Raw genomic sequence first — 26,229 nt, 5'->3', positions numbered from 1 at the left:
GCGGCAGAAATATTTCTAAATAGGCTCATTTGGCATAAGCACTGTAACAGGAAAGATCACGTTGCTACCCTGCAAAGTCATCTTGTCAGAGCAAAACTAAATTACAAGCAGAAAGGTCAAACATGTTTTCCAGGAAAATGTTCTGTTATTTAATAATAATTATAATTTATTATCCAGCTTTTTTCTTATTATCTACACTGATCTCTTTTCAATTAAGGAAATTGAGTAGTGCATAATGGAGGCTATGAGTCTACAGCCATGCTAACAGCTCTGTGAGGCTATACACTTAAACACAGTCATGCTTTGTGCTTGATCCTGATCATTATGCTAACATGTTCACAATGACAATGCTTACATGCTGATGCTCAGCAGGTATAATGTTTATCATGTTCAACATCTTAGGTAAGTATGTTAGCATGCTAACATGCTAATTGGGACTAAACACCAAGTATAGCTGAGGTTGATGGGAATGTCATTCATTTACTGGTATTCAAAGTATTCAAAGTTACAATTCACCCTGTGGGGACCATGGGGATCTATACAGAAATCCTTACAGTAGTTGTCAAGACACTTTTTTTTTCAGGAATATCAACCTCCTTTTGCCATTGGAGGAAAAAATCAAGGATTCATCCTCTGGGAACCTTGAATGTCTCTACAAAATTTCACAACAAAGTTGTTGAGATATTCCAGTCAAGACCAAAGTGGTGGACTGACCAACTTGCCATTTCTTGAAGCATGTGCCAGCATGGCTTAAAACTCCCTTTTCACATGCTTTTTATGAATCCTGACAAAAAGCAGAGTGCGCTAATATTTGGCAGAAGCTAAATCCATGTGATATGCACAACAACACTGATGGACTAAGGAGAAATTTGATTACACGCTGAGCCTAGGGAAAACTGCAATAAACTGTTCACTTGTGCTTCAGTTTGTAAGCATCAGTGTTGCCTTAGGGCTCTCAAAACAGATAACACTGAAGCTCCAGAAACCTGTTTAGTTATTCAACTTGTGAAACACAAACACAACCACGAAATGGGGGGTTTACACTGTTGGGGGCCTCTCTGAGATTGACTCATTTCTCAGTCTTGGAAGAAATGACCTCTCTGGGGTGTTGGGAAACATCTCTATTGATGATGAAGACTGGAGGCTATCAAAACTGTCAGTCACAAGCAAGACTTAAGGGCTAAAAACATTATTAGTCATGCCCCTTGTTTCTCCTCACAGTGGGAGTACATCCTTCACTCTGTCCCCGCTTTCCATCACCTTAATCTAGCCGTAATTAGAACCTAATAGGTCCATTTGTCACACTACAGGAGCATGGAGACCTTTGATAGACTGTGATTAATCGGTTTCAAAATAGCAGTTGTTGATTTTTTTGTGGTCTACATTTATTCTGAGATTTGATAGAAGGAATTATTCCATCACCAACTGGGCAATTTATTTAAAAATATGATCTGTGATCTATGTGTGTCTTAGTTTCTTCTTTGGTCATTCATCATTGTGTAAATACAGTGTGCACTCTTTACTTAAATTATGGTGCAGTATTGACTGTTAAGGTAACACATGGTGCTGCATAACTTACAAATAATGACAGAACAATGAGCTGCCTTTGTACATTTACTGCATTTACTGTAGAATTTTTATTAGTATCAAAAATGTAGAAATATATTAAACTTTTACAGGAAGTGCAACATTAATCTGCATAAAATGTTGCTCATTATTTTGTCCACATTGGACTACCCCATGCTTTGTTTACCTTTATTTCATTAGCTCAGCAAAGGAGGTTATGTTTTCACCGATGTCTGTTTGTCTGTTTTTTAGTCAATTTCTCAGGTAATAATATTCTGATGTACAAAATATCATACATATATATCATATTTATTTATGGTCATATCTATGACCTTGTACAGTTTAGTAGAGACCCAGCTAATAAGCCAGATCTGACAAACGTGCGGGATTGTTTGGCCTTGGTGGCGGTATGTGCTCTGCTGAGTGCCATTCTAGTTTGTCAAATTGATTCAGTCATATTTTGATACGATAAAGATGTTTTTATTTTGGCCAGAGGTAGATGTGATTGATGGTTTGTATTTCATTGAAATACTGAAAAGGTATCATAAATCTGTTATGGTGCCATAAGCTTTTTCAAGTGATGATTGTGAGACTGACAACAGTACAGTGCTGCAGGAGCACTTATGAAAAAACCTGTAGATCTAATTAAAATAAGTTGTAAAATTGGTGTCAAATGGGAAGCTGAAAATGTTTTGTAGCCAAAAATAAATCATCCAGGATTCCTTAATTGACTTTCCCTTTAAGGGACTCAAATGTCCTCTCACTTTCACTTACTGTGATGAGAATGAATTAGGGAATTGCACAGAGCTGCAGAGTGGTCCCTGAAAGACTTCTATAAAGTGTGTGCCTAAGAAATGCCTATAAGAAGTGCAGCATCTCCAATGAAGGCCCAGTGTAAATCTATAAGAACGTGTATGTGCCTCGTTTCAATTTACTGAAAAGAGTTTTTAAAAGCTCAGAGTTGGTTTTTTTTTGATGGATGAATCGTGTCTCCCACTTTCAAGGCAGACACTGGTTGCAGTTCACAGTAATACAATGAGAACATCAAAACTGACACATTGCTGTGGAGATAGGTCTGGCTATGTGAGATGCCCATATTCTCATACACTTTACCTTATTACTGCTGTAGTTTGATGCTAACAAAATTAGCTTTCACCTTTAGTCCATCTACATATTTCTCTGTTTTCTGCAGTAATTCAAATATTCTTTAAGGTTTTTAAGAGGGAAAAGCTCTGAGAGAGCCCACACAATTTTTCATCTTGTGCTTCTCCCATCTACTAAAAGTGTGTGTAAAAGTGTTCAGAGCACCGGCACTACAAACCTCTAGAGAAACTGAGGAGAGAGGGAGGAATCTTTACCACTCTTCATCTTCATCTCTGTAGTGGGCCTCGCTCACCTTTCCCCATTCTGTCATTTTTCCTCCACATCCATTTGATTGCATATTTTAAATAGCTGAATAGGGATGTCCTGATATCACATTTTCCCTACACAATTGTCTCGCCCAAAGCATTTCACAATAATGACATTATCGCAATATCAATTCATACACAAACTTGAAAATAATAATAACACTACTAGTACTACTAGTACTACTAGTACTACTACTACTACATACTAATAATAATAATAATAATAATAATACAAATGCTATCAGTCAAATTCTTCTTTGTTTGTTGTGTGTTTTGTCTTGTTTTTTGGCAAATGAATTAAACTCTAATATGAGTGCAAGGAGGTGGAGAGAGTCTGTAACCATAACTACCAAAGCATACAAAAGGACAATTACACTGATGGATAGTGAAGCAACCAGATGAACTGATAAATAAAAGATCCACAAGGCCTCACCTCTGCCATCATGATATTATGTGTATTTTTAACACAATGTCACTATTTAATTTTTAATTATCACGGTTAAGGTCAGTACATCGCAACAACCCTATACTTAAATGAGCCTGGACTAAAAGAACGTAGAATCAGCCTTTATATTAAAGGTGCACACTCTTTTCTTGAAGACAGACAAATGCATTTCAAATCAAATTAATGAGTCACTTTGGTTTTTAAAAATAATTCCCTGCTGGCTCACGGTCCTCGGACCAGCACATTGTCTGTGTATTTGACATTGTGCAAACATACCCTTCAAAACTAATAAGCTTGTGTCCTATTTGCATAATTGGAACGTTCCCTGTGACTCCAACTTAGGGCTCAAAGCAGTGAAAAAACATTTGTAAACAAAAATGATACTGGAACAAAGTATGGTAACCTTTCCAGGTTTAGCACCAATCAGCCGTGAATTTAAACAACTCCTGCCAAAAGATAAACCCTTGTATGGACTAATTCACTCACCGCTGTTCTTTTTAAAATGCATTACAGCACATTTGTACTGTTTAGTTTCTATTGTTGAATCTATGCTGTTATTTAATGAAGCCACTTTGCCAAATGTTGCAGTAAATAAACATGGGGCTGCATCACTGTTGATTTTTTTTTAACGTGGCAGCAATTGAAAACTAGCAAATTTTGCTTTTTTGTTGATTGCTTGGTCCGAAGGCTTTGACGTATCGTATATGAAATGCCTCAAAGAGCAGGAGTTGATTTCTGTTACTTTTAGTGCTTTAAAACTACAAAAAAAAAATGCATAAATGCTGTAAAATTATATAGGTATTGTAGTTTATCTCCCTCTAGAAACCAATGGGTTTAACTGTACTGTAATTTATCAGCCCACAACTCAGCATGAAACGTCACTGAAAGAATAGTTTTGACTGTTTTGTAGAGTTTGAGAAAACGGTAATAATTTGTAAAGTGACTAAATATAGCAAATCAAATTTCATGTAACATTTACCACTCCAAAGCCTGCCAGTCCCCTCTGTCCCAATAATCACTCTAATAGAGAAGTGGGTCTCAGGCACAGAGCGTCCAGCAGGAGCCATTAGTGGCTATAATCTGCCAGTGTGGGGAATGTAAACAGAAAGGCCTGACAATAACCAAAACACCTCTTATTAACTCTTTCCATACCAACAAGCACTTCAATACAAAGCATCAACAACAGCCATCTCTCTGCTATCAGAAGTCAAGTAGGAGCACAGGAAAACACAATATGGCAAAAATCCAAAACTATCACATGATGGTCACCGACTGTTTTGCACTTTTGGACCTGTGCCTTGCGCTGGACACACACACTCCACCAGCACTGAGCCACAATGAGAGCTAAATCATAGATCTCTGCAGTCAACATGGAATTTGATATATAGAGACGCACAACAGTGCTTGACCCTGACTAAAGCCACGCCATCAGCTTGTTTTGTAACTAAGCACAGTAATGTGAGAGGAACAAGACAGCATTGTCCTGAACTGAGCCCTTGACCCAGAACAGTACACACAGGCAGATGGGCTGTTGACCATACTGTTTAGGAAATGTGTTTTATAACTGCCATCAATGGACAAGGGTATTAAGGAGAAACATACAGTTGCTTCAGAAAGTATTCAGACCCCTTCCCTTTTTGCACACTTGTATTGTAGATTTAATTCTAACTGGATAATTAACCAATAATGACAATGTGAAAACATTTTTTTTTTTTCCTAATTTATCAAGAATCCCAAACTGAAATCTCTCATTTACGAAAGTTTTCGGACCCTTAATTCGGTCCTTTGCAGAAGCCCCATTAGCAGCAATTATAGCTTCAAATCTTCTTGGGGAAGTCTCTACAAGCTTTACACATTCGTGTAGTTTATCCAATTCTTCCAGGCAGATTCAAGCTCTGTCATATGGGATGGGAAAAATCTGTGAACTGAAGGTCTCTGAACAGATGTTCTCAAGTGTTTACGTCGCTTTCTTGGCTGTATGATGAACCATCAACCCGGCCTCAGGTCACAAGCACGCCGGAGCAGGTTTTCTTCAAGGGCTTCTCTGTGTTTGGCTGCTTTCATCCTTTCCACAGTTCTTACCAGCCTCTCAGACCATGCTGCTGAGAAGCAAAGTGTTTGGACTTCTGCTCAAAGGGTTCAATTTTTTTCAGAGCAGAGAATCTTTTCCCTCATGCTCTCAGAGTCCCATAAATGTCTTCTGGAAAACCCCAAGTGGGCTGCCGTATGCCTTTTACTCAAACTTGCTTCTTTATTTACGCATTTTCGGGCCTTTAATTGACAGCGGCGGTGAAGATAGACAGGAAATGCAGGGAGAGAGAGTAGGGGAGTGGCATGCAGTAAACGGTCCGGCCGGCCGGGAGTCGGGGCTTTTACGCCGCTTTGGCAAGTGCCTTAACCACTTGTTTATCGGGTCACCCATAAACTTCAATTAAATCTACAACACAATAAAATGTGCAACATGTTGAGGGTGTCTGAATACTTTCTGAGACTTTAGCTCATAAGTGCCAGAACAATACAGAACTTTTGATTCTCATTTCTTTGAGCAGCCTGGCAGCTACAAAGATGAAAATCTAGGCAGTATCCTTCAAAGGACAAGAGAGTTCACCTTCTCAACCAACCCTCTTTGTCCATTTTGATGAGACCTTAACTGATGTATTATACTTAGATTTCTTTCATGTGATGTTCGAGACTTTCACAGGGAAATGACCAACCACCGTTTCTGCCATTTTGTTCACTTCTCATAGCAACGTACGTGGCTTCACAATGACACAGTATATCATGTGTTCAATTACGTCTATGGCCGCAGTGCCTCAACTTAGTAATCACGTGTACCATAAAAACGTGTCCAATCTTTGAAGAAAGCTTTACAGCAAGCCAAAGGGAGGCTGTTAACCTTGAGAGAAAGACTGACAATGATCATAGCATGCACTGAGCCACAGCTGGAGCTAAAAGCAAAACACTGATAATACTCGCAAGTAATTTGCATTTGTTTTCCTTTTGTGCTTCAACAGATAGCAACAGCTTCCCGTGCTTACTGCTTGATTCACTGCAGCACTGACAAACAAGGAAAAACACTTTTAACAGCAATACAACAAAGTATTTTTTTGATGATCTGATGTCATTCAAATCTGCATGGATGCATAAATAATCCATCAGCCACCCACCCGAAGAAATTATTTTCCACCGTTCAAAGACCCGCACTTGACCACACGTAACCACTATTACCATGATGATATGGTAACATATCACACTGAAATAGGCTGGTTTTAAATACAGTATTATAAACCTTTATTTAAAGTAAAAGCTTTTATTGTTTGGTAAGAATGAAAATGGCAACAGGTATTTCCACAATAGCCTGAACGCAGGCTGATATTTTTAATCCATTCAGCCTAAAATTCTGAATGTCACTGCTACTTCCTGAACACAAACCATTTAAAAAGCTCATAATAAGGTTTGGCCGCCCTAAATTAAATAATAAAACATAAGTTCAGTTCAGCAGTCCAAACACAGAGTCTAATATGTGACTGATCAAAAATGAAGCTTAAAATATATTCCTTTTTAGAGAACGTGATTAATATTTTCCTCATACATTATATATTATTTCACCCACCCACAGCCCATCCACTGTTAACCAGAATGTTGTGATAAACCACAGAGCCTGTGGATACAACTGCGAGCTGCGCGTCACTACAACACTGCTGCTGAAGGCATACATTCATGTGTGAAGATGTTCTGGAGGCCATTTATAGGCTGCAATTTTCACAATACCCAGTACAAAGGAACAAATGATGGGAACAAACAACAACTTCATGCTGAGCTTGTAGAATCATTCTTGAACTTGGAAACAGCAGTTTGATACAAAAAAAAGTAGATTCTTTTCTTTTTTGTTATTGTTAGTTTTGAGTATTGTCACTATAAGGGCTAAAATAAAATTTGTTAGTGGAAAATAAGTCCTCTGGGGTTGACAAATATCTACTCTATCCACATTTTAATGCCACTGGCTTATATTTGGGTTTAAATGGGGGTTCTATGAAAATTATGAAGAAATCATGAGTCTCACTGACACTTGAGAAGCTGGTCTAAATATTTAGTGTCCATCCTGAGCTGTGGCTGTTTATAAATCATACATTTTATTTTAATACAGTCTTGATGGTGATAAAATGGCATTTCATTTTTAGACAAACATTAAAGTGACAATTTACAATATGACTAAATGAAATGCACTGATTCCAAAAAGCGTGTACAGTTTCTTTCAGCAGAGTCAAAACTATTACCGGCAGTGACAGTATCTCATCATCCTGTAATAGGCTGCAGTGACCACTCAGCAGTTCAGGATACACATACACACCCACAAGACACACACCCACAAGACACACACCCACAAGACACACACCCACACACACACACACACACACACACACACACACACACACACACACACACACACACACAGGGAAATGTACTTACATCATCAATATAAAGTCTCTCGCTCTCTCGCTCTTGGTTTTGTTTGACCAGTGTTTCCATGAAACACATTTCAGTTGACAAATTAAATTTCTGTGAGACTCCTGTTTGCCTTTTGGGTTTGAACATAACCCCCTAACAAACAACTAAGTAACCTCAGTGGGGGTTTCTCTCCACACAAAGAGCAGATGGAGGTGTGTGACACAGCACCACCTGCACATCTGCTCCAGTATACAACAACAACGATGAAGATGTTAGCAGGGAAGCTGCACTGGAATCCACAAGTAGGACATGAAAGATGCATGAGTGACACTGTCCATGATCATAAAGTAATGTAACAAAAATGAAAGGCTGCTTCAAGAAATTGCAGATAGTTGTTGAGTCAGACAAAAGGGGGGGTGGGGGGGGGTGCTTTATCAGCCATTTCAATCAAGCAATATCTCTGCTGATTCATTTCACATCGGACAATCCTGGAAATAGCTCCTTCCACCTTGAGAGATCAAGCAATTCATTAAAATGCAACACATGAATTTTATGCAATGCCTTTGTGAGGTGCTTCAAGCAGAGCTTTGTAGACAGGTAATGTCCATGTGTTAATGCGATCACCGAGCAAATTCACCCGTTGTCATATTTAATGAAATATCGTGTCAGTAATGATTGTGTGAGAGTGTATTCGTGTGTGTTTGTGTGTATTTGTGCAACGGTGAGACAGTAGGACGCACAACGGAAATTAGGAGCAAGAAGCCAAAACACCGGAGATTCCAGGCCCAGCGTGCTTCTGGATATTAGCAATAAAAAGTGTCAAACTCCAACATATTTACAGTAAGCAGATCAGTTAAAACCCGTGTTAACGTTTGAACTGTACTAAGACTGTCTCAGTGTGTGGCAAATCCAGGGCAGCACCATCACTTAATCCTCTGCCCGGTGCTTGGCTGCTCACTGGAGCAAACTATTATTTCCTGGGCATTACACGTGCCACAGCCCCTTTTTAAAGTCAATGTATCGTTGTAAATTCAATTTGGGACTCGAGTTCACCTTTCCCTGGAAATATTATTCTCCCACATTAGCGCCCAGTGGGTTTGCATGTAATGTGTGGAAATCCCATTATTAAGGCAGACTTTATGAGATCCGGAAGGACAGTCTGATTCCCTCAGAGCCGTCTTGAGTGCATTTGGCATCGGAGTGATCTGAATGCCAATGGAAGGTGGTGGAGCAGTGTGCCTGTTTGAAAATCAACATCAAAAAAGGATTATTTACCCAAGGTCTGCATACGTGTGCTCTCTTCAATCAAATTTCACTTTTGATTTCAGGTGTCCTCAGAGCATAAAGGTAAAAATGAATCAAACTTCTTTGATAAATTCTTCTTGCTGAAACTTGAAACCAAATCTTGTTGAGCTATAGGGGGGAAAATAAAATGGATTATTTCTATTCTTTTTCATTCAGATAGGTCAGCACCCAAAGACCAGCTACACCCCTGGATTCCCAGTGTTCAATTTGGCACATAAGACTAGCTTGATATTTGTGACCCTGGCTCCCACTACTCTCAGCATGCTTCTTTTGGCTGCTTGGTATTGATTAAGAGTTCCTGCTTGGCTGAGGACACAGCTGGGGTCTTGATTCTAACTCTCCTCCTGCTGACCTCCCTCCGATACCGACCAGAGAGGCACACAGGGAGAGGGGATACATCGGATACAGGTGAGAAATAGCCCCGCTTATCCCTCTTGTTGTGATTTTAGAAATGCTCACCTCTTGTAGATCATATATGATTATTTTTCTTTTCAGGGTAAAACGATTTGTTTCGAAGTGTCTTCTAAAAGCAATCAGCAGCAAACTGTCTTCTCTCTTGATTCTTCTTTGTTGTTTGTTGAGAGAATTAATTTTTGGGGATGTAATCAAATAAATTGCTTGATTAAACTGTGTTGAATCACACTGAAGCAGTGTTGATTAAATCAATGTGAAATAATATATTCCTTTTTTTCAGATATTGGATACTCTCACCGGGCCTCTAAAAATACTTAGGGGGTAACAAAGCATAAAGGTTGGGGTCTATTGCCCTAAAACAAGTTGCTCTTTCAGCGTATGCAGACAAATATTTCATCAAGCACTGAGCTGCTCTTTAGTCATAAAAATAGTCTTTCAGGCACATTTAAGGAACATTCGTTGAGTTTACTTTTTTCCTGGATGGAATCAAACAATCTGATACAGTATGGTTCCTCCAATTCCATTCTTGTACAGTATATGTATAGAAAAGATCAAACGTACCATAATCATAAAAAAGATCAACGTGTCCGACCTAATCAAACAACCTCAGCAAGCGAATCTCCAACTGTGACTTACATGGTATAACAGACTTAGTTCTTTACTTTCTATATTGAGTAAATTGTTGCCTAAAGGTTCCTTATCGGTTTTCTAACAATATTCTTAACTTCATGGATATTTGCAAGGAAATGGGAAGAAAGAAAAAAAGGATGATAAAAAATAGGCCCGAAAAAAAAAGAAAAGGGAATTAGCGTGTAGGAGACTGCAGGAGACTTAAAAAAAAAAAAACAAGAAAAAAGAAAAAAATACTGGAGAAGAGAAAAAACTTTAAGGAGTGCTGCCTGCTTTAGAGTTTTGCTTTGCCATTTCAGATTTGTTAGGCTTGACTGTGGCAAATGAACACCACGGGTTTTCAAATGTTGTTTTCTTTAGAGTTATTTCCTACCCTGCTTTGATTTCTCCTTTTTACTTCAAGGACTACAGCAGGCTAAGTGGCCAGGGGCCTGTACCACTGACACCATCACATCAAACAAATGAACAAGCCTGTCAAGAGGTCAGACAGTGGGAGCACGCACTAAACCTCTGCCGATGGGTGGGATGGAGATTGTGCACAAAGAGGGCAAATAAGGTTTAAAGTAAAAAATAAATAAATAAAAAAAAAGCTCAACTTCACTGTAGTGAAACTGGTGGAGAGTTTTAGTTAAACCAGGTCAAAACCTGTAACAGTGGCAGAGCACAGCAAATGTAGATCAGCTGAAAAATCTCATTTAAACAACATACATGCTACTTGTCTATGTCTATGTTAATGTGGTGATAATATTGCTCATTTGTGTTCTGTTGCAGTTCTACTTTTCATGGCTGCGTGCCGACTGAAAGGTGAAATGCAAACTGCACAGCTAATTCCAAGACAAGAAGGAACGTGTCCAAATAAAATTACCAGCAGTCCAATATACTGCTTCCTTCACAAAACTTACAATCAAATTTTGCTTAAATAGTGTCAAAATGCTTTTCATAAAACTATATGGTAATTTTTCAGGCCGCACTTTGTGGTGTTGTTGTATTGGACCAGATTATATTGTAACTGTGTTCACTCCCGGGGCCATAGTATTACCGTATTATTCGCTCAGGTTAATACATCTTGCTGCAGGGACTACTGGTGGTAATGTTGTTACTGAACATAAAAACATTAATATTAGCTAACTGGACCCCATTGCCAGCATCTGGAGAAAATGGTCGAAATTCAGGGTAGAAAAGTCCCTCTAGCTCTGTCCACTTTCTCTTCGGAGATGTATTTCTTTTCTCAATGTGTCTATGAGGGGACAAACTGCATTTACATGTTCTCAGTGTACACAAAATGCATCGCTGCTGTACATGTCTGTTTTACTTGTAAGTAAACAAATTTGTTTAGAATCTAAATACAATATTTCTCTGTTCAACAAATGATCTTAACTTTCAAACAACTTGACAATCATCTCTAAACCAATGGTTCTTAAAGTGGGATCCAGGGTCCCCTGCAAAAAGAAATAATCTATAATTCCATCCATAAGTAACACAATGGCAGAATGACTGAATATTTTGGTCATTTCAAAAACCTCTAAAAGCAAAAATGGTATCAAATGGGGGTCTGTGCTCTACTTTGTCAGTTTAAGGGGCCTTCATGTGAAAAAGTTTGAGAACCACCGCTCTTAACCACACACCATGACTGTGTCACTCTCAGTAAGAGACCAATTTAAGATTGAAAAGCAAGTTCCTTTAAAATTAGTCGTTTGTAACATACGACACTCCATTTACTTTACACCTCTCACTCTTGTGGAGGCGATCAAAGCTCCTTCTGGTGTCTCAGCACCGGTGTATTTCACTCCTGCGAAAACAACACATCTCCCCTAGGCCACATTAATCAGTGAAAGAACCACAGGAACATAGTGAGCAAAGAGTCAACAGTGCGTTATCTCCCTTGAATTTAATTGATCGGTGAGCGACACTGTGGAAGACATCCAAGCTTTTAATGATATGGCAGTTAAATAGTCAACAGCACTTTAAAAAACATGCCAAGTTGTCTGTGAGTGCAGTTTCACAGTTGACATTACTTCCCAATGTATGTGTGTGAAATGTGAATTTTAGATACTAGTATATACAAACAAACAGAATTCAGGATGCAAACATCTTTGTTAATAAAGAAATTCTTTGTATCTCACATCTTTAATATCTGACAATGATACTGTGATATGTTACTTCATAATTCAATGTTTGCATCCATCATTAAATTTATGTGTAACTTTGTTTTGTAGCCTTTCTGGTAAGTGGTGTCATAGCTGTAAGAGGATGGCGTCGAGCAATGACTTCCATTATGTAGTCGGGTATCCTGTCCTCGTGGTCTCCAGGAAGCATACAAACTGGCTAATTATGTTTGCCTGATTAAATTTTGGCTTGCCTTCTAACCATTTATCTTATATTTGTCCAGAGATATTTAATTGCATTAAACTTCAGCTAACAGAACTGGGATGTTATAAAAACACTGCCTTTGATATGTGCAGACGTGTATTTCCATTGGTCCAAATCAGTGTCAGTCTGATTGATCAGTGTTCAGAATAACCTTAGGCTGTCTCATTTCCTGCTGGTAGACTTATATAATGAGGTCTGGATGGAGGTCTGCGTTTCTTTTTCCATGGTGGCATCTGTTGTGAAACACGTACAGTAACACGGCCCAGACAGCTTGTGCTTGTGCCCTTTCACTGCACCAGGGGATGCAACGTTTCCACTGAAACGCCATTCAGGGTTTTGGGTCTTATTTTTATGAAACAAAATTGTGGTCAAGTGTAAAGAGGGCATGATGGTACTTTTGGGATTTTTGTGACCTCTTGGAAATGGGGTGTGAATAGAAGTAAGTGTTTGCTGGGGCTTATGTCAATCATAGCCAATCACAGCTCATCTTGTTCCTTTGAGTCCAACTGCTCCAAAGAAAGACTAATATTTTTGTTCAGGATGTCCAACACAATTATATTACAGCCTAAATAAACACTCAGTTGCCTTTTAATTTTTTTTTTTTTTTTTTTTTTTTTTTACAAATTTATATTAGTGGCATACAGAAAATAATAGAAACATCTGTCAGTAGAATGCAATACAATTCAACACCACCACAACAGCAGCACCACAAACACAACAAACACTGAACATTATAACCTTCACGAAGGACAGAGTTCTTGCGGGGCTGTTCTGTTACGACTCTATTAGTTTTAACTAGGTGAAGCTAATTAACTGGGAGTGTAAACATATAGCAGAAAAAAACATGCTGAGGCAGTTGGTATTTCCTAAAATTCTCTTTTTCTAACAGTAGATGGTTTTTATTTTAGTGTTGTTCATAAATAGTCACTTAACCTTTAACTGGCAGTAAGAATTTTTACTGAATAATACTATCATTTAAACAGTTCAAATATCTTGGGACATCAGCACTATATGAGCGGGTATTCTCCACCAGACTCATAGTTAACAAACTGCCCACCACACTAACCCCACAGCATGTTCACATGTTGCTGTTTCGGAATAAAAACCAGTACCTCTCCGCTATGCCAATAAGCCTGGCCTGTTTTCATGTTGTTAACCTGCTTCTGTTTCTGATCATTAATCAGCTGAGAGCAGAGGAGGAGGGATTCATTAGAGTGTTCTCTGAATCTGGAGGATTCAGAGTGTGTTTTTGCTTTGTTAATCTGTTTATACATTAGAGAGTCTGCCTATTGGCTATTTATTTTAATAGGTTATTTAATATCTTCCTACATATAAGGCTGTATATGAGGCTAATATGCTGGTTATACACAGCACACTGGGCGCCGCAGGATTTAATATGTGTTTTGTTTACAGAACTCATCTATTCTAAATAGTACATTTTAATCTTGTCGTTGAACGGTTAAAGGTTCGGCTTTTGGTCAGTCATAAAAATTCAAAATGAGCATCCCTTATTTATTTGAAATCACAATGATCCACAAAGTAGTCAACTACCGTGCATCTCAGAGATATCTCCATCTGCAACACAAGCTGCATTGTAAAACCTGAAAAACTTAAGCTGCCGGCACAAGATTTAATCAAGGCAAGGTAGTAGGACTGGCATGTATAATCTCATTTTGAAAATGTAGCTCTCACATTTGTTTGTCACATCTGTTCAGTTGGTTTAAGGGAGTCAATCTGCTGAAGGCTGTTAAAAGCCTATGAGCTGTAGCAGACAGCCAGTAAGAATTACAAAACACTCTACAGTGAAATTTGACTTGCTGGCATAATTCAGATTATTGGAGTACAATTTTATTTTACTGGCAGTCTATCTATATATGTCCACTAGTAGAATAATGCATAATCAGAGTGAATCAGGCAGATGATGTGTGATTCTTTTTAAAGAACTAAAGAACTAGAATTGAAAGCTCCAACAACTGGATTTAACTACCGTTTAGTTACATGCAGGTACAGACTGTACATGTATGTTGGCTGGCCGTAGGCTGCTTTGTGGTGTGTTCAAGCACAACTTTTTTTAGTGGGCCCTTGTTTGTGCTAGTTATTTAGGGTCACCCTGGTGTGTCATGGCCTTAAGAAAGTACATTTGTCAGTGTTACAGCATATCCACTGGCAACAGCCCTAAATTTCACAGAACATTTCCAGTGACAGATTTATTAAGTGGTGCGTGCAATTTGACATGTTATAGATTTAAAAAGTGAACGTTATCACAAATGCCTGCCTGTTAGTCCCAAAGCTCCCAAATCTAGGCTGCAAAAGGGAACATGGGTAAAGTGGCAGAGCGCACTGGTTCTGAGCACTAAGAAAAGCCTGAACTGTGTTTGGGCCCCAGAGTGGATTAGCGAGTTTATCAGCACCAGCACACTGTGGCACTCATTGCTTGCACTCTGCTGTGGATAAGTGGCTACAGAGAGCACTGAGTCCTTGGCCTGGGTCAATAACAGCCCTCAGGATACACAAGGTGCTGGTCAATTAGAAAATGTTGAAACTGTTCCTTGGTCATTAGATTCATGGTCACAGTCTAGTCTACTATATATTCTGTAAACACTCTAGTGCATTACTATGTGAATTCATATTTTGCTTTCGTTTTAAATTGAATACTTCTAATAAGAAAAACTGGGGGAGGAAGGGGACTAAGTGAATTGTAGGTATGAACAGAGAAACACAGGGTTGTCACAAACATGACTTAATTCAGTAGCAGATACCTTGTGAAATTTGGACATTTTGTTATCATAAAGGATATAGTATTATAATGTCTTCCATACTTTTCTTTTTGAGATCTACTAAAAATAAGCTACGGGTTTCAGCACCTCTGTGTAGCCATAAAGCAAACTATCACTGTGAAATGTTAAAAGACATTTAGTTCAAAAAATCCTTAGTCAGTTTTGGGTGAGTGAATTTGCCACATGCCATACAATTCAAACAGCCATCTCTTAAACTTTTTTTCCTGTCCCTGTAGTGGAAGCGGCTGCATTTCATCACCCTCATCATGTAACATTCATCGCGGATGTCAAGGATTTTGCCGTCAGTTATGTGACACGGTTTTATGCTGAGAATTAAAAACAGCTGCAAAATGGAGCATCTTGGACATGCTACATGCATGTCCAAACATGGCTGACAGCTTTTAACACTGTGATGTTTGACAAAGACCATCTGGCCCACAGCAATATGAGGATAACATGTGTGGCTCAAAGTGATGTTGTATTTGAGGCTCTGAAATGTTAGAGTAAGAAATATGCTAAAAAAAAAAGGTTATAGATTAATGATTTTTAATGAAATGGCTTATCCTGTTTATGTTAACACATATGCATGTCATGATCCACAGGACATGATTGTGGGGCTTTTCCCTGATCAATTCAAATCTTCAATCCTTCTTCAAGAGATCTTTAAGATACTAGTGACCATAAATATGGTTCAGTGCAGTCAAGCGATGCATAACCTGCTGTTAGACATCTGAGTTTGATTTTACCATGAAGGTCCATGCAGTGCTGATGATGTAGGATGACAATGTCCAAAACTGGGCAATGAATGAGTTACCTGTCAGTCTGTATAATGTCATGTTTTGGTTCTTGGTTTGTTTGCAAAAGTCAGTGTGGACACAAACCGAACCAGATCTATAGGTGAATTGTGTGGTTATTAAAGTGCTCTATAAGGGAAAAAGCAACCCGAAAAGTAAATACTGTAAGTTATTTCAACAAAAAAGCACTGAAACGGTATTGACACAACATGTCTGCATCAGATATCTGATCTGATCCATGGCTTAAAATGTGTATAATCCTCTTCTTAGATACGATAAACTGTGCAAAAGACCTGTCGGTGTTGTTATGTTTTGGTTGCCGATTAGAAAAATCATAGATCTCTTCCATGCCCTTTTAAAATTCAGCCTCCGGTGAAACATTGTTCTGCAGCAGGTATCATGAATCATTAAAACCATAGGTGATCTGGATTACTGGCTGCCACCAGCCATCATGGATTCGTACCTCCAAGATTAAGAGTTCAAATTCTTTTTTCTTTTTTTTCTGTCAGTGAACCAACTTGCCCGAGGCGTTATTCCAGAAACTAATTCATTCTCTTTTTTAGCACATTTTGCTGTGTATTAGCCTGCATTGAAGGTACATGAGCATCTGTAAGTTTTACTTTAAAGGGTCGTCTTTTATGACTGTTTTGCGCAAATCAACTCTAATCATGGTGATTCGGCCAACATTTCTTGGCCTAAAGTCCATCCAGGAAGATAAGTGAAGTCATACTCCAGTTTCTTTACAAAAACAGTATCGTCCACATTTTTTCAAATAAAGTTTTTATACATTTTTTTTTTCATTCCTTTTATTTTTATCTAATCCCTGCTTTCCTAATTTTTGTCATGATGCAGATTGGTTCTGATTCAAATTTGATCAAGTGTAGTATTGCCTCTGTGGAGATGCACGTAAACATCATTGTGACCTTACACAAAGAATGGTATTATGTGTAAACAGTAGGTTGCAGAGAGTCACAGAAGAGCCGACATGCACACCTCCCACATCTCAACAAACTGCCTTGTGGACCTGCGAATAAAGCCAGCTGATTCGTTGATCCCACACCCAAACTTTCTTTCAGAGTTTGGGTGTACATTTCAGCACAGTGCTGCCAAAAGTGATTTTCTAGCAGAGAAAAATACATTTCTCTTCTAGGCACTAACTCAATCCCTATTATTGTCCTGTCAATTTACATTGAAAAATTAATTTACGCTTGTTTCACTGATGTAGAGATTCGTTTCCATTATTGCCGCTTTCAATGTAAAAATCATACCCCCAATCTATTGGCACTATTGGAACAGCTATCATGAATACAGACATATGACTAATTAAAGGAAAAACCTGAATAAATGAGTGAAGAATATAAAGAATGCAGATGCTTTCACACAGGTACAATGCATGGTAGAGTTAAGCAATTAACATGCAGTCATGCTCTGTGGCGCGTACAAAAATGCTGAGCACGTCTAGTTGATTCTGACTTTATATCCAGATGGGAAGAGGGAAAGATCCACGCAACTTGGGAAAGAGGAAAGAGGGTTCATTGTTGGGGCACGGGGGGGCAGGCGCTTGAGTCGCAAAGGCTGCTCAGCTGGCTCGTGTTTCAATAGGAACAGTGACTAGAGTAACATCTGCTTTTGGATGGGTAAATAGGTTCAGAAATTGTGGCAGAAATTTAGAACATTTAGTTTAAATAGCAGCAGTTAGATAGAGAGAAAGGGAAGAACTACACACCAGTATTCTCATGTACTCTGTGTTTTTAAGAACACATAGTACAACATAGTAAACTACATTACTGGAACTATATTACTGGAGCAAACCATCCAATAACCTAAAACTTCACAGTGCGTTATTGATCCTTCACTACTGTACACTGTCTTAGTTTGGAAGCCATAAGAACAGCTGGGAAAAAGTCCTGGCTGTTGTTTTTTTCTCATTTTAAATAACCTAAGTTTCCTAGGCTAGACAAACTTTAAGGGGACCTTTCCTAAAGTAAATAGGAAATGTGTATTCAGCACGGTCATAAAAAGACACCCCCCCCCCATACTAAGGAACCTTCTTGCTTCCTCTGTCCCCCACCCGAGCCCACAGATGTGAAGCAGATTACACTCGTGCTTTACCCCTCCTTCTGCCAGCCCCTCTTTCCACTGCAAAGAAAGAAATCATTCAGTTTCAGCCTTTTTCTACAAACATCCCCCTCCCCTGCTATCCCCTCCCAGCAGCAGACAGGGGCACACAGACGACCACACTCTCCAGCCAAACCCTAATTGTGTGTGCGTGTGTCTGCATTTTTTTTCCCCCCTGACATGAAGAAGGAAACCGAGTGAGTATTTGCTCTCTGTGCTTGTGAATAGTGGTCCCGAAAACCTTTTCAGTCGTTTCGCTTGACTGAGAAAGTGGAAGTGGCAGAATTTAGCTGTGAAAAATTACTGGAGTTAGGTAAGTTTGGTTTTTGGATTTATGAAACTTTTAGGTAGGGTACAGTATGATGGGAAGCTGAGGCTTACTCATCCTGTATGCCACTAGTAAAAGTAGAAAAATCGAATTTGAAGTGCACATTTGTGGAATTTATACTTATTATATAGAGTTATTTAAATTATTGTATGGCTCTAAAATACTGCTATTGCCATGAATGGTTGTTTCAGAGTTGAAGAGACATTTTTCTGACAGTTTTATAATACAGTGTCTGTGTATAGGTGTGTATGTGCAAACATGTCTCCACTGTCTTTATCTTTCTTATTATCATTCTGTCAAGTATGTTTTCAACCTGTGAGGCCTCTCTATGCTATACATGGCTTATTGCCAAAGAATCTTGTTGTCATATGGACATTGAAGGAGTTGAGTGTTGTGACGCCTGTGAAACACACCTGTTCAAGCTTTGACAAGAGGGGCCACGAGGTTGAGCTGCAGACACACTACAAACACCAAGATTAGCTGTGACCCACAGCTAAGGAGGAGTACGGCACACATGAATATCAATTTCAAAAAGGTCTACATTTCATTTAAAGGGATTTACAAATGACATAATTCATAAATCCATCCCTATTCATTTTGGAGCTGACACAATTCACTGACTGCAAATTATTTGGCAACTATTTTGATAACTTATAAATCGTATAAGTCATTTCTCAAACAAAACATCCCTGTACTCCACCTTAAGAATTGTTTAATTTGCTGCTTTCTCTGTCCTTTGTGACTGTAAATATTCTTTAGTTTTGGACCATTTGTTGTACAAATCTAGTACTTCAAAGATGTCACATTGGACTTTAGGAAACCGAACAAATGATGAACTAATCAAGATGGTAATTGGAAGATTCAGTCAATGTGGGAAAATTACAGATTCTTTAAACCAGTTGCATATTTTAATGTACAACCTACACTACACTACACAGGTCTCAGCAAATATTCTAATTTATTTCCTGAAGTTGTTCAGGGCATCTGTGGAAGAATTAATTTGAGTTCAATCAATCACTTAAAAAAAAAAAACAAAAAAAAACCCATCAATCATCATTAGACTCCTCTTAGAACAAACCACTAAACAAGGATTTAGTCTGGCTTTTCTAAGCAACACAAACAAGAAGTAAAGTCTCCTAATGGTGCACTGAGCTTGTGGGTGTTTTCCTTCTGCCGGCGAGCTTCTTGCTATTTTAAGCCAAAAGAAAAGTCAGCCTATAAAAAAACCACTTCACAATGACAGAACCGTCAGAGTGAAGCCAAAAAAGGTCACTACAGTCCACAGCGAGTCTAACGCAAACACTGCTTCAACTAAACCATGAGACGCCAGCGTGGAAACTGTGCAGACAATTTCCAAAGACAAAGGCAACTGCTCCTGCCAATCTCTGATGCGCAGAGGAGCACGTGTGCTTCCAGTTAGCAGGCCTTTTAGAGACTGAATTAATGTCACAGAATGTCCTTTGACTTGTGACTTTTACTGCTGCGGTGGTAATTGAACACAGTGACAATAAAGTTATATTTTAAGATGAATTACATTTACATTTGGCTGTGTTCTGTCATTAGGCTGGATGGGTTGTCACTCTTGCCATAAGATTTTGATCCAAACATGTAGAGTAAAGCTGCAGAGTGATAAAAACTTTTGGACGTGCTGTGCTCCAGCTCTCCGGTCAAGTAGCTTTAAATGTCTTTGAAGATGAAGACGCCATTCAAGTGTCAGTTCAAACAAATGTGCTTTCTGGATCTTTCAAATATTTCAAAAATGAGTCAAACATTCAATTTAGACTTTTTAACATGTTTTTCTAAAGATTTGCACACTTGAGCGCACACACCACACACTATGTTAAGTGGCAATTTTAAGCAGATATCTAATCTAGTGCCCGGCTGTTTTCAAATACTCACAAGTAAATAATATCCGTATATTCAAACTGTCCCAGTAATAAACCCCATTCATACAGTATGAGATGTTTACTGATACAAATGTAATGCATGTGTCACCTCAGGCAAAACTCATTAAACCTGTTTTATTCCAGTGATATCAGTCTGTACGTTACAATGCACATGTCAATCAATAGAAATTACCAAACTTATTACCCTAATATCATGATGTAAGGCCCCTGGATTGTGTCTCTGCTTGCAATCTGTAGTGGTGTGAAGGGTTGTGTTTACTACTCTTCTTACAGCTCCTGTAACATATGTGAGGTCACCATTTAAAGTAATCAGAAACAGAGGGAGTGACGGTGAGAGCAGCCAGCAGTTGGTTGTTTTACTGGTTTGGGCTACACCACAAACCATCTTAAAATAAATAGACAATTTTACGGTGTCCGTTCTACCTCTAGTGGCAAGCATGGCTGGGTGATCGTTCTGCATTTCTCAACAACAGCCTGGCAATAGGTGTAATTCAACTGAAATTTTCAGTTGAGCTACAAGAAGTTGAAATAGTTTCAAGGGTGCTGTAAGAGTAAACTGCAGCCGAAACCAAAATGTGCTCTGACAGCAGAAACAGTTCTGCAGTGCCTCTATCTCACAGGCCTGGTTCGAGTTTTTCAAATATATTTCCAGATGCGGAGCAGAGACGCCTGAATGAGAGTCTGCATAATGATAGTTGAAGTTGAAGTGACGCTGTTGCTGTTTGACTGAACACTGTAACACATGCAGAGGAAGGGGCAAACACTTTGAGAGGAAAAAAAAAGAGCTTTGTGATTAAATCTCACCTGATGTTAGAAAGTTTGCAAAAGCAGCTACCTGGTTGAATAGATGTAATGAAAGATCCCCAGACAACCCACCAGTTACAAAAAAAACAAAAAAACAACACAAACACTGCTGCAAGGGGCGTTGTCAGCTTTTACAGCCTTAGCGTGACACAACTCATGCAACCGCTAAGCCATGACCTAGCCACAGAGCATGAGGCATTCGCCAGTATATAACCACAACTCAAGCAGCACACAAGTGTGTGCAGTATTTCCACATGTTGCTATATCTCTATGTTAGAAAACAATGGAAATGCATGAATAAACAATCACATTTCTCCAGGAAAGACATTTCATTGTCTCTTGAAAAGCACAATCAGAGATGTTGCCATGTGGATTTCTGTTAAAAGCAAGTCATTGTTATAATAATTAGAATCTTATGAGAAACTGCACACCTAATTGTGGAATTTAAATATTACTGAACACATTACAGTGTCATTGAAATGCCACAGAATTCAATGATACTTTGAAAACCATCCTTCTGAATTCATGAGGTTTGAGCTTCACACTTTGTTTTCATAATTCAAACAGATTTCAATCAATTTCAAGACTTATCATAAGTAATGAAGTGTTCAATATTCAAAAGACAAATATTAAATTATTCATACTTTTGTGGTTGGTGAAATTCAGGCAGCAAAATTCAAAATGAAAAATTCAAACTTCCACATTTGAGCTACAGTGGTGACTTCATTGGACAGAACGTTACCTCACAGGATCAAGGTCAGATCGATCTGGATGTTCAAGTTCAAATTCTTCAGCTTGTATTTTTGTGGCTTAATTTCACTGACCCAATTTGAGGAATTTGTTTTCAGATCTGAACTTGACTAACTAAGGGTTAAGGATGTTCTTGGTTGGGAAGAAACATGCCTTGTGTAATACTTTTCTATTTATGTACCACATGCAGCTTTATCTTCAATAAAGTATTGTAAAAATAAAATATATAATTAAAATGGCCATGGAAGCTCCATCAGATTACACTTAGCTGTGCTAATACATTTCATAAACGGCCTTAGGTTCTTTGGTTTCACAACCGAATCATGTAAAAATTTAATGAGCAAAGTGGAAAAGCTTTGATTTAAAAAGGTGATAGTGCACAAAGGAGGGTCCACTCTTAATATTACCTCAGTTCAGCAGAAATATTGACTTTCTAAAAAATGTTTTCAACACAAATTTACTTTTTTTTTTTTAAATTTTTATCTAAGGATCATGACTTATTTACTAATCTGCTGATAATGATGGAATAATAACTCTTATGTCCATACTTTTCTCCAGTTTTGCTCATTAAGTATACTGTGGGTAATGATTCAGAAAACATACTGAAAGTTACATATTTTAACTGTACCCTGCTTGTGCTAAACCAGGCCATTAGAATGTTTATTTCACTGTGCCTTCAAAGTTCACAGATGTCATTAACAGTAACTCACCTCCTCCTCTTTCCAGGTTACCATGTGGCGTTGTTGGATGCCCTTCATCTTGGCCTGGGTATCCATGGCAACCCCAACGCTCTGCCAAAGTGGGGATGGTGATTGGGGTTCAGGCTTTGACATTTATTCAACCATAATGGCCACCAATGACACATCGCAAGCAGCTGGTGATGAGCCTGCAAGGTTGAAAAACACCCATGACTGGATCACATCAGCAGCATTTTCACCATCACCCTCACCTACGCTGCACTATGAGCCCCAACCGGACAAGTGCTCGGTCCACTTCAGCACTAACACTGCTTCAGCACGGAGGCTTAAGGCCCAGAAAGAGGAGCTGGCTTATCTGCAGGCCATCCAGCATGGAAACAAGGCAGTGATGGAGAACTTGGTGCAGTTTGTGGAGGCAGAGCTGGGAGAACAGCGTTATGAAGATGTGATCAAGGAAAATGTCATCGGCATCCATGAGGACCACAAGAGCTGCCACGAGGTGGTAGAGAAAGCTGAAGAAGATCTAGAGAAGCAGCTGGAGGGAGACGTGTTGGACGCCATTGCTGGGATGCAGAAGTGAGTGCAGTAAATCAGATGTGTTGAGCTTCAGAAAGATAATGGCTGAAATGTAGAGAGAGCAGCTAAAAATGACTAGTTCTTGTTTGTTGGTGAACAAGGTCTTTGTTAAAAGGAGATTTGCCTTTTATCAGACAGCTGAAAACAATAACTGATATTTGACATCCAGACTTTGACTTCATCAGTAGGTGCTGGGACTATACTGTCTAGTTAGCATTTTCAATGTGTGATCTGTGTGAGCGCCACCAACCGCTCCCAACAAAGCCCCTTCATTTACAGTAATGAATTCAGAATTTAGTGCAAGGAGATTGGCAATGCCAAAACAACCAGTCAGTTCACTGATTAGTCCATTAACAGAAGATTTATCTACAACATTTTTGGCAGCATTTTATGCCTTTATTAGATTACTAATAGAGAGAGAGAGATGACCAGAAATGAGTGAACAGAGTGAGACCATTGCACTTCCTGGTCAGCACCTCAACCCCAGGACCACCCGGGTGCTCAACAACTGTTTAAGTTGTCTGTTCTGTATTTTACTGTAAATTCACTGTCTGGGTTTTGGACTCTCTTTCAACCCAACCTGTCGAGGCAGATGGCCGCCCACCCTGAGTCTGGTTCTGCTCGAGGTTTCTGCCTCTTGAAAGGAAGTTGTTCCTTGCCACTGTTGCCAAGCGCTTGCTCGTGGTGGGAATTGTTGGGTCTCTGTACTCAATATTACGAAGAGTATGGTCTAGACCTGCTCTATATGTAAATTGCCTTGAGATAACTTCTGTGATTTGGTATATATATATACCTATATACTGTAAATAAAAAAATAACTTGACTTGACTGATGGTTGGACAAAAGAGCAGACTGATTCACAAAGCAACTCCACTTGGGCTCTGGGGAATTGTGGCAGCCATTGACAGTTAACAGATTAATTGTTAATAAAAATAATCATTAGTTGGGGCCCTAGAGATGAATCAGTCTGAATGTGGTAATTCGCCTGACATGCAGCAGCATGCCTTTTAAAAAAGGCTGAGGTACCTAAAGCAGACACATTCATTTGCCACGTACAAAGTGGCCTAAGGACCATTTATGTCTAGACATACAAATATTGCACATTATGGTGGACCTCTAAAATGACTATCTATTTTTTTACAAATTGCAATAAATGTGTTGCAAAATTACCCTCTCCCTCTTGTTGCCAGCGTTATGCTTTAATGTTTGTGATTTCTTTAACACTATATATGATTCTGACTTTCCTGTTACTCAATCTTTCCAATCACTTAACCAGCTTTAAGAGCTGCCATATGCCTCTTATAACATATATAATACTCGGCTCTTCCACTTACTCAGTCTCTCTGTTTCTTCCTCCCCTTCACTCCACCTGGTGACCTGGATTGTTCCGTCTTCTGGAGCAGAATCAGAGAGGAGTCCTTGGCTTTTGAAGACATGCTTCGTGCTGCAGCAGACATTGCCAACAGGCTAGAGAGCTCATCACAGGCCCTGCAGGCCTCATTCACCAAGCAGCTGAAAGACATAATCAAAATCCATCACTAAGGAAGTGTTGAAAAGCTTTTAAAACTGTTCATACATCATCCCATTACTCATGGATGTTGTTTGATATCCTGCGTGAGACCTAGAAAAAGAGAAATGAACCTTCCTGCAATTCTATTCTTTTTTTTTTTTTTTTTTTTTTTTTTTTTATTTACCCATGTGTTCTTTGCAGCACTGAGATACATTACACCAACTGCAAGAATAATGAAAGACGAAGCTCTGACAGGATGGTTGATAACTTCACATCATGTGAATGATGACAGAAAATAGCAAAGAAATTTTGGGTGAAAAAATAAATACGTTTCCCTTTCAAAGAAGTGATAACCCCGTAACCCATAAAATTTTATTTTCCATGCATCATTTGTGGAATTCGTGAGGTCAAACATGGCAACAGTATGTGGCGCAGCTTTGAGCCAAGTTGAGTGTTTATGGATCAAACTAGATTGGCCTTCAGAGACCAAACATAATGACTCCGTTAGTCTTCTCCAGAGGAAGCTATGGATCGGCCATCTGGTTCCAGGGTGAGGATGGAGGCCAGGATAGAGTGTTTCAATGGAGATTTTGCTTTTGCAACAAAATAAGAAGCAGACTGCAACAGGGACAGCTTTGTTATACAGGGATATCTGTTGTCTAGAGAAGACTATGCAATAACCTGTGGATGAGGGATAAGAAATTGTATAATGATTTGACAGTTCCTGTCATTGGGAAGAAAAATGCAGGAACACACCATCAGAAAACTTGATACAGCACTTAAAACACAGAAACTCTGACTATGCACATTGTTTTAAAAAAATGCTTGCAAGATTATAAGTGTTTGTTGGATTTATCAATTCAAACATGAGAACAAAGCTTTAGTTTTGTTCCATTGTTAATCCTGCCACTACTCATGGGAGGGAATGCCTTGATATTTGTGATCATAAAATGTGTAATAATATGAATTTGTACAATGTATGATATGAAGACTGTATGATCCAGTAAACAGCAACAAACAACAAATTTGCCTTTTTATTTATTGTTTTTGAAAACTTGTTTTGAAAAAATGTTTTCTGTTGCCATTTGTTGTCATGCTTGCGCAACTTCTACTCTCACATTGATATTTTGGGAGAAACTAAAACTTCTCAAAGCATATTCAGTCACCTAGTCTGCCCTCTAGCTGTTATCCATAGAAAAATCCCACAGACGTTTGGTCAGCTGCATGTGTCACTCATCATTTAATGTTCAATTAAACAAATGACCAGTCAGTCTGAACTCTTTTGAAGGAAACAGGTTCTAATAACTGGTCGACCATTTCCCATACCTGCAAGTTACAACTTTAACAGTGAATCCGTGTGTGCGTGTGTGTCTGTGTGT

At 38.8% G+C, this 26,229-nt stretch overlaps 1 protein-coding gene across 2 annotated transcripts; it reads left to right on the top strand.

Moving 5' to 3' along the window:
* The first annotated feature begins 18,320 nt into the window (after window positions 1-18,320).
* LOC111652660 (uncharacterized) lies at window positions 18,321-25,875 on the top strand. Of its 2 annotated transcripts, none has more exons than XM_023402997.2 (3): window positions 18,321-18,474; window positions 22,793-23,340; window positions 24,744-25,875. In XM_023402997.2, exons 2-3 carry the CDS (start codon window positions 22,799-22,801, stop codon window positions 24,880-24,882), a joined length of 681 nt encoding a protein of 226 aa, XP_023258765.1. In that variant the 5' UTR covers window positions 18,321-18,474; window positions 22,793-22,798; the 3' UTR covers window positions 24,883-25,875. The 2 variants fall into 2 exon arrangements, with proteins under 2 accessions (XP_023258765.1, XP_023258764.1); XM_023402996.2 differs by having other exon boundaries at window positions 18,322-18,590.
* Window positions 25,876-26,229: the final 354 nt, after the last annotated feature.

The sequence above is a fragment of the Seriola lalandi genome, unplaced genomic scaffold (assembly GCF_002814215.2).
Source record: "Seriola lalandi dorsalis isolate HSWRI2012SDOR001 ecotype SW California unplaced genomic scaffold, Sedor1 jcf7180002054054, whole genome shotgun sequence".
NCBI classification, from domain to species: Eukaryota; Metazoa; Chordata; class Actinopteri; order Carangiformes; family Carangidae; genus Seriola; species Seriola lalandi.
The sequence above is the reverse complement of the archived record's forward strand: the minus strand, read 5'-3'. Positions and strand labels throughout refer to the sequence as shown.

Excerpts from the sequence above, each read along its gene's own strand:
- LOC111652660 (XM_023402997.2), top strand. The coding sequence starts at position 22,799 with ATGTGGCGTTGTTGGATGCCCTTCATCTTGGCCTGGGTATCCATGGCA. Across the intron at positions 23,341-24,743 it reads GCCATTGCTGGGATGCAGAA|AATCAGAGAGGAGTCCTTGG; the intron begins GTGAGTGCAGTA and ends CTTCTGGAGCAG.